This window comes from Enhydra lutris, unplaced genomic scaffold, assembly GCF_002288905.1.
Source record: "Enhydra lutris kenyoni isolate GAN:26980312 unplaced genomic scaffold, ASM228890v2 scaffoldscaffold37, whole genome shotgun sequence".
In the NCBI taxonomy this organism is placed as follows: Eukaryota; Metazoa; Chordata; class Mammalia; order Carnivora; family Mustelidae; genus Enhydra; species Enhydra lutris.
Genome location: NW_019154121.1, coordinates 29,208,523 through 29,224,095, shown reverse-complemented (window position 1 = coordinate 29,224,095; position 15,573 = coordinate 29,208,523). Strand labels below are relative to the sequence as shown.

Genomic DNA, 15,573 nt, shown 5'->3' with positions numbered 1-15,573 from the left:
TCCGAGGCTTGGTAAATTATCTCTTAACCCAGTGTCCGCTCATTTTCAGACCTCACACAATAGGAACGTGGGGAATAGGCGACAGCCCTCTGAGCAAGTGCCTACATGTGCTGTTTTTGCTGCGGTGATAAAGGTTGTTCCGGCAGGGTTCAAGGTAAGAGTCCTGCCTCGTAGAGAGCGTGGACCATTGCAGCATGAAACCGAACGCCCCTTGGTGCTCTGACCTGGTTCAAGGTGGGCGACTTCTTTCCACTTCTCTGATCTTATCAGACCATCTGTCTCTGTGTTCCTGACCCAGACCTGGTAACTCGACTTAAGACTCCCTAACAGCTGCCTTTGGTTCCTGACTGGCCAGAGTCTTCCCTAAAATATCAGCGACTACACTGGCCAGCTCCTTGTAACAGATGGTCCTGGAGGCTCCCCAGACCTACTTGAACTTGACCAAGAGGCTTTCATCCCAACCAGGCAACCGACTAAAGAAAACCAGAGCGCCCAGAGAAGATTTATCCTTTTCATGGTTTATATGTAACCATGCCTTAAAAATAGGATGCAAAATGTGGCAATGCTTTGAAAAGTGCCCTTTATGGATAAATATGTAGGCACATTTGCTTAGGTTAGATTCCCGAAGCCGGCACGAACGATCATCTACCCCCATCCTTCAGAGAAATGGATCTTTAGTGTAAGAATCCAATAAGTAAGCAAGATGCACCTTGCAATCCTAGAACTAATGATGGAAAGTCAAAGTCGAGACTGTTAAGATTCTCCTAGGGACCCACTTCTCAGGACTTTGGAAGTTTGCAACTAACTATAAGGTTAGCAGCTGTGTAAATTCATTCTCTCTTTTATGAGAATCCGAAAGAACTCCCTCCTTGCACATATGTTTCGGTTTAAGGAATGGTGCAAACTCATTGTTCAAGTTCAAGCAATGAAGACTGCCTTCATAAAATATTTCATAAAAAGGGGGTCTTGCCTTCCCTGAGAGCCATTGTACACTTCCAAGTCTGCAGAGGCCCTGAGAGCCATTGTACACTTCCAAGTCTGCAGAGGCCCTGAGAGCCATTGTACACTTCCAAGTCTGCAGAGGCCGACACTTACAAATACTGACTTTCTCAACTCCCCCTTCCAGCTCTTGTATTATTATATAATATATATAGTAGGCCGTATAATATAGTTGTGGCAAGTAAGCTCTCTCCTGGCTGGCTCCGAAAAAGACAGAACTACACAAGGCAAGTTCTGTGATTTTCCCTTCTCTCCTGTGAGGGTAAGAAATGTGATGTGTGGAGCCAGGGCAGCCACTTTGCCAGCACGCAGACGAGAACAGCAGAGATCTTTGAGCCACTGAACCATCCTGGGCCTGGCCATGGCTGGGCTTCTCCTTTTCTTTCTTTTCTTCCTTCTCTTCCTCTCTTTCTTTCTTTTTTCCTTAAAGGCAGGGGGAGGGGTAGGGAGAAGGAAAGAGAAGATCTTTTTTTTTTTTGAGATTTTTTTTTTTTATTTATTTGAGAGAGATGTAGACAGTGGGGGAGGAGAAAAGGAGAGAGAGAGAGAATCCTCAAGCAGACTCCCCGCTGAGCACAAAGCCAGCGTGGGCTCTCACAACCCTGAGATCATGACCTGAGCTGACATCGAGAGTGGCCCACTTAACTGACTGAGCTACCCAGACACCCCTGGACTTCTGTTATGAAACAATGTAACGTTTATGGTTTGAATGATTTTAGTTGGGTATTTAGTTAGGTATTCTGTTGGAGACTAAAGTACTGTGTTATTGTAACATCTGGGTTTTGGATAAATGCTCAAGCTGGTCCCTAACCTGGTCCATGGACAGGCTGACCAAGTGTGAGAGCCTCCTGAAGTGATTCCCGCTGATTATGAGGACGTGTGTACCCTTTTCCAATGATCGGATGACTTACAGGGTTTTTTTTTTAGATTTTATTTATTTATTTATTTGTCAGAGAGAGAGAGGGAGAGAGAGCGAGCACAGGCAGACAGAATGGCAGGCAGAGGCAGAGGGAGAAGCCCCTGAGAGCCATTGTACACTTCCAAGTCTGCAGAGGCCCTGAGAGCCATTGTACACTTCCAAGTCTGCAGAGGCCCTGAGAGCCATTGTACACTTCCAAGTCTGCAGAGGCCGACACTTACAAATACTGACTTTCTCAACTCCCCCTTCCAGCTCTTGTATTATTATATAATATATATAGTAGGCCGTATAATATAGTTGTGGCAAGTAAGCTCTCTCCTGGCTGGCTCCGAAAAAGACAGAACTACACAAGGCAAGTTCTGTGATTTTCCCTTCTCTCCTGTGAGGGTAAGAAATGTGATGTGTGGAGCCAGGGCAGCCACTTTGCCAGCACGCAGACGAGAACAGCAGAGATCTTTGAGCCACTGAACCATCCTGGGCCTGGCCATGGCTGGGCTTCTCCTTTTCTTTCTTTTCTTCCTTCTCTTCCTCTCTTTCTTTCTTTTTTCCTTAAAGGCAGGGGGAGGGGTAGGGAGAAGGAAAGAGAAGATCTTTTTTTTTTTTGAGATTTTTTTTTTTTATTTATTTGAGAGAGATGTAGACAGTGGGGGAGGAGAAAAGGAGAGAGAGAGAGAATCCTCAAGCAGACTCCCCGCTGAGCACAAAGCCAGCGTGGGCTCTCACAACCCTGAGATCATGACCTGAGCTGACATCGAGAGTGGCCCACTTAACTGACTGAGCTACCCAGACACCCCTGGACTTCTGTTATGAAACAATGTAACGTTTATGGTTTGAATGATTTTAGTTGGGTATTTAGTTAGGTATTCTGTTGGAGACTAAAGTACTGTGTTATTGTAACATCTGGGTTTTGGATAAATGCTCAAGCTGGTCCCTAACCTGGTCCATGGACAGGCTGACCAAGTGTGAGAGCCTCCTGAAGTGATTCCCGCTGATTATGAGGACGTGTGTACCCTTTTCCAATGATCGGATGACTTACAGGGTTTTTTTTTTAGATTTTATTTATTTATTTATTTGTCAGAGAGAGAGAGGGAGAGAGAGCGAGCACAGGCAGACAGAATGGCAGGCAGAGGCAGAGGGAGAAGCAGGCTCCCTGCTGAGCAAGGAGCCCGATGTGGGACTCGATCCCAGGACGCTGGGATCGTGACCTGAGCCGAAGGCAGCTGCTCAACCAACTGAGCCACCCAGGCGTCCCTGACTTAGTTTTGTCAGATTCTAAAAACAGTTACAACTTATAAATTGTTACAAAGGATAGGAACCCTTAGACTAGGACCACCTCGAATCCAGTGACTGGCGTTCCACGCTCTCCCAACCTGCCACCACCCCATCCCTCCAGCCTTGACTCCTGACACTCTTTACATCCCTCCGTGGCTCCCCGGCCAGGCACCTTCTGTCTGGCGAGCGCTCTAGGATCTGATGGCAGGGGTGACCTGCCCTCTCGAATCTCCTTCATCTCTCCTGCATCTGTCTTCCAACTTCCTCATCTTCCATAAAACCGTCCACCAATGCTTCCCGTCCTCCCCGATCGCGCCCACATTCTGGTCCGTCACCATAAATACTATCTGCACCATCCCTTTATACGAAGCACTTAGTTCCCTCAGCATTAACAGATTAACTTCATGAGAAACAACAACGACAAGAGCGGCAGCAGCAACGGCAGCAAAACAAGTTTCTATTTCATGACCGGAGTAGCCGCTGTTCACCCAATCAGCCAGCTGGCAGGTGCTGTGAACAAAGCAATCTAGAAACACAACTACGGTGTCCAAGTGAAAGTGAGCAACACAGAGACCGTTCAAGTCCCTGATGTGTCCTGTGAAAGGACACTTGTCATCGTCATAAACAGATCAGCTCTGATGAGATCGGATTTGGGGGGTGAGTTTAATAGAGGAAGAAAACATAGAAAATGCTTGGGAGACAGAGCCAAATCACCTATTTCTACAAGAAACCATAAAACAGTAAGGCGTATGTTACTTGTTATTATACACACGTTATTAAATTACTGTTAAGCTACTTTTCAGTTGTCACAGATGATGCAGAGAGTATACAGAGATTAAAAACTGGGCATCAGCGCAACTTTAAATACTAAAATAAATCTCAAAAACATTATATTGAACAAAAGAACCAGTTGTAAAGAATACATACTACATGATTGTATTAATGCTGTAAATGTAGAAAGTCTAAAAGCATGAAAAACTGTTCTATGATATTAGAAATTAGGGGACCTTTGGGAAGATTAATGATGAGAAAGCAGGAGAGGAGGCTTCTGGGATGCTGGCTGAATTCCATGTTTTGATCTGGGTCCCTGTTCACTTAGGAGCCTGTTCACTTTGAAAATTCACTAACAATACGACATTATCTGTGTATTTTAAATAAATGCTCAAAAATCAATTGTTCCAGAATTCTTCAAAGATGAGATTCAAATAATGACGTATCACTACACACCTGTGAGAATGGCCGATGCCCAGAACACTGCCAACACCAAACTCTGGCGAAGATGTGAAGCCACAGGAAGTCTCGTTCATTGCTGATGAGGACGGAGAATGGGGCAGCTGGTTTGGAAGACAGCTGGGCAGTCTCTTACAAACCAAAATACACTTGTAGCATGTATTTCAGTAAACACACTCTTTGGTATTTACCCAAAGAAGCTGAAAATTATGTCTACATAAACACCCTCGTGTGAATGTTTAGAGCAGCTTTGCTCATAATTGCCGATACCTGGAAGCAACCAAAATGTCCTTCGGTGGGTGGACGCATAAACAAACCGTGGTCTACCCAGACCATGGGATACTACTGAGCACTGAAAAGAGATAAGCTGTGAAGCCATGAAAAGACTTAAAAGCCTATTGCTTAAATGAAAGAAGTCTCCATATTGTATGGTTCCAACTGTATAACATTCTGGAAAAGGCACGACAGCAGAGACAGTAAAAACACCACTGCCAGGGTTATGGGGGCCAGAGGGGTGAACACAGACCAGAGAGGGTTCTTGGAGCAGCGGAGCTCTTCTGTAGAATACTGTGATGGTGGATGTGTGCCATTCACACGTTTGTCCAAGCCCGTGGCATTCACAACACCAACAGTGCACCTTTTTTTTTTTTTTTTTAAGATGTGGTCCGTATATACGATGGAATATTACTCAGCCATCAGAAAGGTTCAATACCCAGCTTTTGTATCAGCATGGTCGGGACTAGAGGAGATTATTCTGAGTGAAGTAAGTCAAGCAGAGAGAGTCAATTATCATACGGTTTCACTTACTTGTGGAGCATAAGGAATAACACGGAGGACATGGGGAGATGGAGAGGAGAAGGGAGTTGGGGGAAATCGGAGGGGAAGACGAACCATGAGAGACTGTGGACTCTGAGAAACAAACTGAGGGTTTTGGAGGGGAGGGTGGTAGGGGGTTGGGTGAGCCTAGTGTTGGGTATTAAGGAGGGCACGGACTGGATGGAGCACTGGGTGTTACACGCAAACAATGAGTCATGGAACACTGCATCAAAACTAATGATGTACTGTATGGCGACTAACATATAATAAAAAAATAAAAAATAAAAAAATTTTTAAAAGATTTGTTATTTTAGAGAGAGTGAGAACGAGGGGAGGGAGAGGCAGGGAGAGTGCAAAACTTAAGCCGACTCCATGTTGAGCATGAAGCCTGACACAGGGCTCGATCCCACAACCCTGAGATCAAGACCTGATTTGAAATAGAGTGAGACGCTTAACTGACTGAGCCACACAAGCACCCCACCAAGAGGGCATCTTAATGTAAACTATGAACTTCGAGTGATAATGACGGGCCAATGAAGGTTCATCCATTGTAAAAGCGTGCCACTCCGGAGGGGACTGACAAGAGGTAGGGGAAGCTGTGTGTGCCTGGGGCAGAGGGTGTCTGGGGAAACTCTGTACCTGACTCTCAGTTTGGCTGTGAATCCAACTGCCAAAAACAAAAAAAAACAACAAAAACCCTGCCCCCCCCCCAAATAGTCTGTTTAAAAAAAAAACATGGAAGGGGCGCCTGGTGGTTCAGTGGGTTAAAGCCTCTGCCTTCGGCTCAGGTCATGATCTCAGGGTCCTGGGATCGAGCCCTGCATCCAGCTCTCTGCTCAGCAGGGAGCCTGCTCCCCACCCCCCATCCCATTCCCTGCTTCTCTCTGCCTGCCTCTCTGCCTACTTGTGATCCCTGTCTGTCAAATAAATAAACAAAAAAATCTTAAAAAAAAACAACAAAAAAACATGGAAATTTAATTATAGAACTTCCTTTGTTAACTAGCAGTCACACCTCTGAAGTGGAGGGATTCTCTCGAATATCAGTTTAATACGGCTCTTTCCCACACAAACCCCTTTCGTCTTATTTTGAGTCTGGTGTACATTCAAAACACTTGATTAGATGTCTGACTTGCTCGCTCCTCCGCTCTCCTGGAGGAGAATCCAATTTATGAGCCGTGCTAGCTAATTTGCTGGATTTCACTCCCTCTCCGTAAAGCCTATCGGGTCCAGTTGAAAATTTTAGAAAGATAAGCTGAGAGTTAGCAAAGCACTTACAGACACTGGACCTAAACCAGGGATGAAATTTCAACTCCATAAAAACAATCTCTATGCTCCCTCCCACCCAAAAAAGATTCACGAGCCTCATATTCCGACAACCTCCACATGGCCTCAGCCCAGAGTCTACCGTCGCTGGGACCTTCAAATGTCCAAGGCTTTATGGTTACACACCACCTCACAGTGTTCTAGCATTTTCCATTGGAAACTGCTGTCCGTCTTCTCTAATGTGAAAATCCGCAAGGTCAACCGTCAGGGCTGTTTTAATGCAAATGTGACTTTGCTGGATTTTTCAGCTCCTACGACATTAACTGTGACACTGGAGAATGGCAATAGTCCTTTTCATCAGAATGCAAGAACTGGAGCTGCCCCAAAAGTCACAGACTCTGTGTGACCTGATGTAGGCACATATTAAATATCTGAAAATTAAAAAAGGTAACTCTGAGTCTATTGCGCCAAAGAGAAATTTCGAAAAGAGCACAGACTAGCAAGGGAGAAATGAATGACAAAATTGAAAAGGACACGTTCTCATTTGGCTAGTCCCTTCGGAAGGAAGATTGCCTTAAACACTTTTAATTTGATCTTTAAAATGTAAATTGTGCATAACTGGTGGTAATTAGACAGCACTACAGAAAAGTGTACTTGTCATTCAGAACGATTACCATAAGGCCCTTCAAGATCCTGGGTACCAACAGGGCTTCCATGTGATTCTTCCTACCAAGCTGGAAAGGGCACACACACGAATGTGGGAATATTTCTACCAAAAGGCTAGACCCAGTTGAGTTCAAAATGGATTTTCTGGGCAAGTAAAAAGCAGGTACTGTGATTTGAGTTTCAACAAACCAGAATATAAGACCAGAAACTGGCAGTCCTTGAAAAAGATTATTTTATTAAAAGTACCTCCTACTTATCAAAGTCAACGTCCAAAGAATAATCCAATCAAGAAATGGGCAGAAGACATGAACAGACATTTCTTCAAAGAAAGCATCCAACTAGCCAAGAGACACATGAAAAAATACTCACATCACTTGACATCAGGGAAGTACAAAACCACAATGAGATACCACCTCACACCAGTCAGAATGGCTAAAATTAACAAGTCAGGAAATGACAGATGCTGGCGAGGATGTGGAGAAAGGGGAACCCTCCTACGCTGTTGGTGGGAATGCAAGCTGGTGCAGCCATTCTGGAAAACAGTATGGAGGTTCCTCAAAAAGTTGAAAATAGAGCTACCCTATGACCCAGCAATTGCACTCCTGGGTGTTTACCCCAAAGATACAAAGATAGTGATCCAAATGGGCATGTGCACCCCGATATACAATAGCCAAACTATGGAAAGAGCCTAGATGTCCAATGACAGATGAATGGATGAAGAAGATGTGATACACACACACACGCGTGCGCGCATGTGCATAATGGAATACTACTCAGCCATCAAAAATAAAATCTTGCCATTTGCAATGACATGGATGGAACTAGAGGGTATTGTGCTAAGTCAAATACATCAGTCAGAGAAAGACAAATACCACATGTTCTAACTCCTATGTGGAATTTAAGAAACAAGACAGAGGATCATAAGGCAAGAGAGGAAAAAATTAAAGTGAGACGAAACCAGAGAGGGAGACAAATGATAAGAGACTCTTAATCATAGGAAACAAGCTGAGGGTTGCTGGAGGGGAGGCAGCTGGGGGGATGGGCATTAAGGAGGGCATGTGATGTGATGAGCACGGGGTGTTATGGAAGACTGATGAGTCACTGACCTCTACCTCTGAAACTAATGTTACACTATATGCTAATTAACTAAATTTAAATTTTTTTAAAAAAGCTCCTACTATATTTTCTAAGTAAGTCTACCAAAATGGAGGCAAAGCTAGGTGGGAAGGCACCCAGGATGGCACAAAAATTTGCATGGTGTTATCATCACTAGGACTCTTCTCTCCTTAAGGCTGCACTTTGTTCATCCCTCACCCAGTGGAAACCACCACTGCCCTTAGTAGGGTTCACAGTCCTTAGGTCAGTGACTCAGTGATGGGCACCACCCAACCGGCCTTACCCAAGCCCTGCCTAGACTTCTCATTTGTTTTCATTTCCACTTCACATGTCTGTGAAATTCTCCTCATGCACGTTCCTTGTCTTACTCATTTTGTTTTTTGTTATGTTATGTTAGTCCCCATATAGTACGTCATTAGATTTTGACGTAGTGTTCCAACACGCATTGTTCGCCTATAACACCCAGGTCTCCAGGCAACCCATGCCCTCCTTCACACCCATCACCAGACACTAAGCTCTTCGGAAGAGCATTTGTATCTCTTTTTCTCACCTTTCATCCAACACTGAGCTAGATGCTCCCAGCCCCCGAGAGGGAAGCATTAATGTTTGACCAACACGTACATCCTGATGGTGGACTCAAGGATGCTCTGCAGGTCTGTGGATCTGAGAAAGTTCTGGAACCAGGGACAGGTTGGGCAATTTGACATTCTCTCCCGCCTCACTGAATTTTGATTGCCAAAAGCCAGCGCTGCACCCCAGGACGGCGGAGGCAAAAAACCCATGGTGGGAGGGAACAGCAGGACCTTTGCTACTGAACAGGCACGGCTGATCATCCTAACCCCAGAACACACGCTCCCTGGGCAGCACAACCTGTAAAATGAAATACCAGCTACTGAAGCCCAACAGAGCCCAAGGCTTAGGCCAGGCTCAGCCACATTTGTATCTTAACAGAAGCATGAAAGAAATTCTGCTCTTCAAAGCCTTTTCTGGAATTCAGGGATGCACTCCAGCCCCATCACCAGCAGATGCCTCCTGCCCATTCTTGTTGCCCCTGACAACTGGCCGCCAGCATTCAAAGAGGGAATGGTTACAGAGACAATATTCTCATTGCAGAAGGCTCACTGCTGCCCGGGAGCTGAATGTCAATGATTCCCAGAGCTAAAGCGGTGGCATTTGGGAGGCTGGGACATGCTTCCCTGTGCAGTGGAGAGGACTGAAGGACCGCTCTCTGTGTGGTGTTGCATGGGCACATGGAAGAAAGGCTTCCAGGGCTGGTGTGGAACTTATTCAGCGAAAACATTTACCACCGAGCCTCACTGCTGGACTGTTGGGGAGAAAGGAGTTCAGGGTGGGTGCCCTTTTATTTCCCTTTCAAGTAACAACTGTAGGAGCCCTAGGACTCTGGGTGACATGAACACTCGTGTGCCTTGGGAGGGCGGCAGCCACCGCAAACTACTTAAAACACTGTTGCTTTCTAAGTCCCCAGTCCAGTGCTGGACAGCCACAGAATCCACTGTTCAATGATCATTTTCTTGTATAAAACAGCGTTCTGTTTAAGGAAAAGCAAAGGTAGGAACATGTACTCCATGAATCCCAAGGAAGACCTGATTCCCTCCACATTAAAAGTACGTGGGTGCTGAACTCTCCAGCTAAGGTGAATCACCATCAGCAAATCACAAAATAGAACAAGTACTTGTCTTTACTAACCCTCCCCCTACTCAGATTTCAATGGCTGAATCCATTCCCCACCCCACCCCCCAATCAGTCAGATGCGCCATATTGAATCCTGAGTCCCCCTGCTCCAGGTTTTTTATAATGTTCCCACTATCATGTAAACTAACACTCAAGTGAGATGAAGTTCATGTACTATGAAGTTCCACTTTTTAGTATGTACAATTCAGTAGTTCTTGGTGTATTGACTGAGCTGTGAATCTATCACCACTCTCAAATTCCAGAATATTTTCATCACTCCCAAAAGAAATCTTATTCTGATGCACCCATGTAGGCTTATCCACAGGATCAAACGTACCATCAGGTGGGAATGTTGGTAACCAGGGAGGCTGTACATTGTGTGGGGACAGACGCCATATGGGAAGTCTCTGTGACTTCCTCTCAATTTTTCTGTGAATCTAAAGTTTCTCTAAAAATATAATGTCATTTAAAAAAAAAAAAAAAGAGGGGCGCCTGGGTGGCTCAGTGGGTTAAACCCTCTGCCTTTAGCTCAGGTCATGATTTCAGGGTCCCAGGATCTAGCCCTGCATCGGGCTCTCTGCTTGGCGGGGAGCCTGCTTCCCCTCCCTCTGTCTGCCTACTTGTGATCTCTCTCTCTGTCAAATAAATAAAAAATTAAAAAAAAAAAAGAAATCTCATACTTACGAGCAGTTACTTCTTACCATCCCCATCTCCAGCCCCTAGCACCCACGAATGTACCTCTATCTCTATGGATTTGCCCATTCTGGGATCATACGGGATGTGGCCTTCTGGGTCTCACTTCTTTCACATAGAATAACGTCTTCAAGTTTCATCCATGTTGTAGTATACATCAGAGACTCATTCTTTCATCTAGCTGAATAATATTCCCCCGTGTGGATATACCACCTGTGTCCATCTGTTCACTAGGTGAAGGACACTGGGCTGTTTCTACCTTTTTGGCTCTTAGGAATAATGGTGCTATGGACATCCATATGCAAGTTTCCGTACGAACATATGTCTTCAGTTTTTTCGGGTATATACATGGGAGTGGAATCACTCAGTCATACACTAACTCTATGTTTAGTTTTGAAGAACTACTGAACAGTTTTCCACAGAGTCTACACAACTTTATATTCCTACTAATAATGTCTGAAGTTTCCCATTTTTCCACATCCTTACCAATACTTGTTCTTTTCCTTTTTTTGTGTTTGTGTTTGTTTTTATTGCCATCCTAGTGAGTATGAAGTAGGATACTGTGAGTTTGATTTGCATTGCCTTGATGATTAATGATGTCGAACATCTTTTTTTTTATGCTTATTGGCCATTTATATTTCTTTGGATAAATGTTTCCGAAATCCTCCGGTTGTTTTTAGTTGAATTATTTCTCTCTTTGTTTTGAGTTATAGTAAGTCTTTATACAATCTGGACATTAAACCTTTACTGAACATATATCTTGCAAATATTTTCTCACATTATGTGGCTTGTCTTTTCTCTTGATAGTGCCCACTGATGCACAAAGATTGTTAAGTTTGATAAAGTCCAATTGATCTATTTTTTCTTTGGTTGCTTATGCTTCTGGTGTCATATCTAAGAAACTGTTGCCTAACCCAAAGTCATAAATATATGCCCCTAAGTTTTCTTCAAGAATTTTATACTTTCAGCTCTTTTATTGCCTTGTTGATCCACATTGAGTTGATTTTTGTACATGGTGTGAGGTAGGGCTCCTACTTTGCTCTTTTGCATGTGGATATTCAGTTGGGCAAGCACTATTTGTTGAAAAGACAATTCCTCCCCCATCCAAAGATCTTGGCGCCCTTGTCAAAAGTCAATTGGCCATAGATGCATGGGTTTATTTCTGCGTTCTATTCCATTAAACTATATGTCTATACTCATGCTGGTATCATCATTACTGTAACCTTAGAGTAAGTTTTAAAATCAGGAAATGTAAGTACTTTAACCATTCTTTTTCAAGGTTGTTCTGGCTATTCTGAGTCCCTTGTATTTTCATACGACTTTTGGAATCAGCTCGTCTATTTCTCCAATAAGGCAACTGGGATTTTTACAAAGATTGGATTGAATCTATAAATGTATTTGGGAAGTATTGCTATGATACCAATATGAGACCTTCTTATCCATAAATACAGAGTATCCTTTCATTTATGTAGGTCTTCTTTAATTTCTTTCAATTATGTTTTTTGATTTTTCAGTGCACAAGCTTGTACACCTTCTGTTAAATTATTCCTAAGTACTTTATTCTTTTCAAAACTGTTATAGGTAGAATCAATTTCTTAATTAAATTTTTAGATTGTTCATTGCTAATGGATGGGAATATAAATGACTTCTGTATACTGATGTTATATTATCCAGCCTTGCTGCATTTGTGTGTGTGTGTGTGTGTGTTCCTAAAGATTTTCTATATACAAGTTCATGTCATCTATGAGTAGAGATTGTTTACTTCTTTCTTATCTGTATTTTTTCCGCCTTGTATTGCCTTGGCTAGAATCTCTAATAGAATGTTAAATAGAAATGGGGAGATTAAGCATCCTGGTCTGTTCCTGATCTTAGGGAAATGCTTTCAATCTTTCACCAATAAGTGTGATATTAGCTATGGGGTTTTTTTTTTCATACATGCTCTTTATCAGGTTGAGGAAGTTTCTACTAGCTTGTTGAGTGTTTTGTTATGAAAAGATTTTGGACTTTGCAAATGTCAGCTCTGTGGGTTCCTTCCATCCCTTTATTCTATTAATATGTATATATTTTATATTGATTCTCATGCATTAAATCAAATTTTCTTTCCTGGGATAAATCGCATTTGGTTAAGGTGTATAATCTTTTTTATCTGTTGCTGGATTCGGTTTGCTAGAATTTTGTTGAGGTTTTTACATCTATATTCATAAGGGATATCGGTTCTAGTTTGCATTTCCTGTGATACCTCTACCTAGTCTTGGCTTCAAGGTATGGATTTCTCTTTTTGTCATTGAAGTTTTAGATCTTTTAAATGTACATCATCATTTACTTGTACTTCTTGTAAAAATATAAAATTTATGTATGTATGTTTGTATGTATGTATTTATTTACTTATTGATACATTTTGATGTATCTACTTCTTTTTCCATCTTAAGGCCTTATACCTGTGCAGTCCATTTACTGAGGGTTAGAACTGTGTTTTTTTGTTCAAACAATTAGGAATCTAATGTGACAGTGAGAATGTGGCCACCGTGGTCTCCTGTAACTGCCAGTGGTTATCTTACAGGAAAATTCTTCCTTCGTTCCTTAACCTCATACCCCATCACAACCCGCTTCCCATCTCACCTTCTTCTGAACTTCCTCACGACAGGCCTCTCTCCCCTCCAAGCTCCCATGGCACTTATTTTCGAAACATTCGATGACACAGGTGTGTACACATTTTTGCTGAAGGTGTTTGTGTGTCTTTTCTTCCCTGTGAGATTCCCGGCTCTTTCTGACATGTCTGTTATTTCATGAAGTACTTCTGTTCTTCGCTCACACTCAGTGTATGTTGTTTCAGTAATTTTTAAAATCCATCTTTGATATAGTAGCTATGAATTCCATGAGATCCATATACTTGTTGTATTTATAATGCCACTGTCTTTAAGCTCATCAAATGTGAATAAGTAATTATGAATTTTAACATGTGCCAAGCATTTCTATGTAGCTGACAAGTATATGAACGAATTCAAAGCATACAAAATGGATTTTTTTTTCATTAAAACATATTAACCATTTAACAATATGACACAATGAGAATTAGAACCTGGGAAAAATATGTCACAGGTAGTTACTTAGAAAAAAATTGCAAAGCACAGCTCGGCACTTTCTCCCATCCTGTTTTTCCAAGAATAAATGTAAGTACCTGGTGTCAGCAGTATGACCGAGGTGACGATCAAGGAGCAGATGACCAGAATCACGAGGAGAGCAATTGCTATTCCCTTCCAGTTTCTTTGGGGAGGATTGCTCCCCACCAGCTCCTAGAAGCAACAAGAGGAAAGAGAAACCCAGTGAGTGAAGTAAAGAAATGAAATAAACCAAACGAATACATTCTGATTCAAGAGCCACCACACCGAAGAGTGAAGGAGGCACATTCTCATCCTTGAAGCTATGAGTAGCTCCTCTGTCCGCCTTTCTGCCCCCCGCTCTCGTCTCCGTACCACAGCAAAACCCAAGGTGAAGAACAAATGTCACAGTATGTTATGTTTACAGCTTTGCTGAGAACTGACTCGCTCTCCACTCGGGAACTGGGTTCCACAACACAGGGCAGCTGTGGCCTTTCTTTTCATGACAGCCAACCGCCCAACCCCACTGAGTCAAACCCAGGTACGATGAACATTGCCGGCTCCAAGTCCTCTCTCATCTTCCTTCTTGCTCACATCTACACTGCTCACTTCTATTTCAGCGAACCAGACTGGACCATTTATGTAGCTCGTCCTGTGTGCCAAGTGGAAGTAACCTGAACCCACGGCTCACAATCTTGAGCACCTTCTTCTTTCTGTAGAACCTCAAGAAAGGCTTCAAAATCGCCCAGACCTCTTCACTAGGTGATTTACTTATACCTATTCTAGATTTTAGTCCCTTCCAGGAGCTGTGTTTGCATTGTCACAGGGGTTAGGGATGGGGTGAAGAATGTGGAGACATTGCTGAGGTGTGCTAACGGTTGGATAGATCCAGGAAGCTAATCAGGCATATTGGCCGTTGAAAACAACGTTCAACTCCTTTCAAATAAGGGTGCTCATACAATTTACATTCCAAGCTGGGATCCTTTGAGACACAAAGGGTTTAATATTTATAAGTAACAATTAATAAATATAATAGTTTATATTGATAAAAATTATCATTAATTATACAAGAGCAACTAACTCCCCAAGGCCAATAAAGACATATGGTCCTACTACAAACGGCCCACTGCTCCTTCCGCCCGTAAACAGATCACAAGACATAATTACAACTCATATTAACACCAAGTCAAGATTAAGTAGAATAGAGGTGGCCTCAAAAAGTAAATAATGCAAGACCGAAATACAGCTTCACCCAAAACTCAAAGTTCATTAGAATGCAGCAAATTTCTGCAAATTGAAATAAAGGTACTATTAAATGGAGGATGGCAAATAATTAATAATTGACATGCATATATTCAATACTGGCTACCTAGATTATCAAATTAAGAGAATTCGGAGGTCCACTGCCATCTTAGCAAGAAAGGATTTTATAGTTGTTTAGAAATTTCTATCAATCTTATTTGCTATCCAGAATTTATCTATTAAGAAGTGGCTTTTTAAAGCTTAAAAATTACAAGAAGTTATACTGAGCTGATCTGATTTCTGAATGGATAGAGTTTCCTAGGCAAGAAAATCACTGGCCAATAACAAGGAGAAGTAATCATATTTTGCTGATTCGTCAGCTTTTCCAAGTTTATAAAGAAAATCCGAAAATTCACCAAATTTGTGAATAGCATAAGTCTTGAAACAGCGGTATTCATATGAACAGGGTAGTACACATAATGTCTCACAGACCCTGATGGACATTTTTTTTCTTTCTTTTTCTTCCTTCCTTCCTTCCTTCTTTGCTTCCTTCCACACTCCCTCCCT

General features: G+C 42.6%; 1 protein-coding gene across 1 annotated transcript in view; it reads right to left on the bottom strand.

Moving 5' to 3' along the window:
* The window catches only part of LOC111154410 (dipeptidyl peptidase like 6), a 663,711-nt gene that overhangs the window by 325,277 nt on the left and 322,861 nt on the right, over positions 1-15,573 (bottom strand). Inside the window, exon 2 of the mRNA XM_022513977.1 lies at positions 13,845-13,959. Coding sequence (XP_022369685.1) covers positions 13,845-13,959 — 115 coding nt within the window. The remainder of the gene's footprint in view (positions 1-13,844; positions 13,960-15,573) is intronic.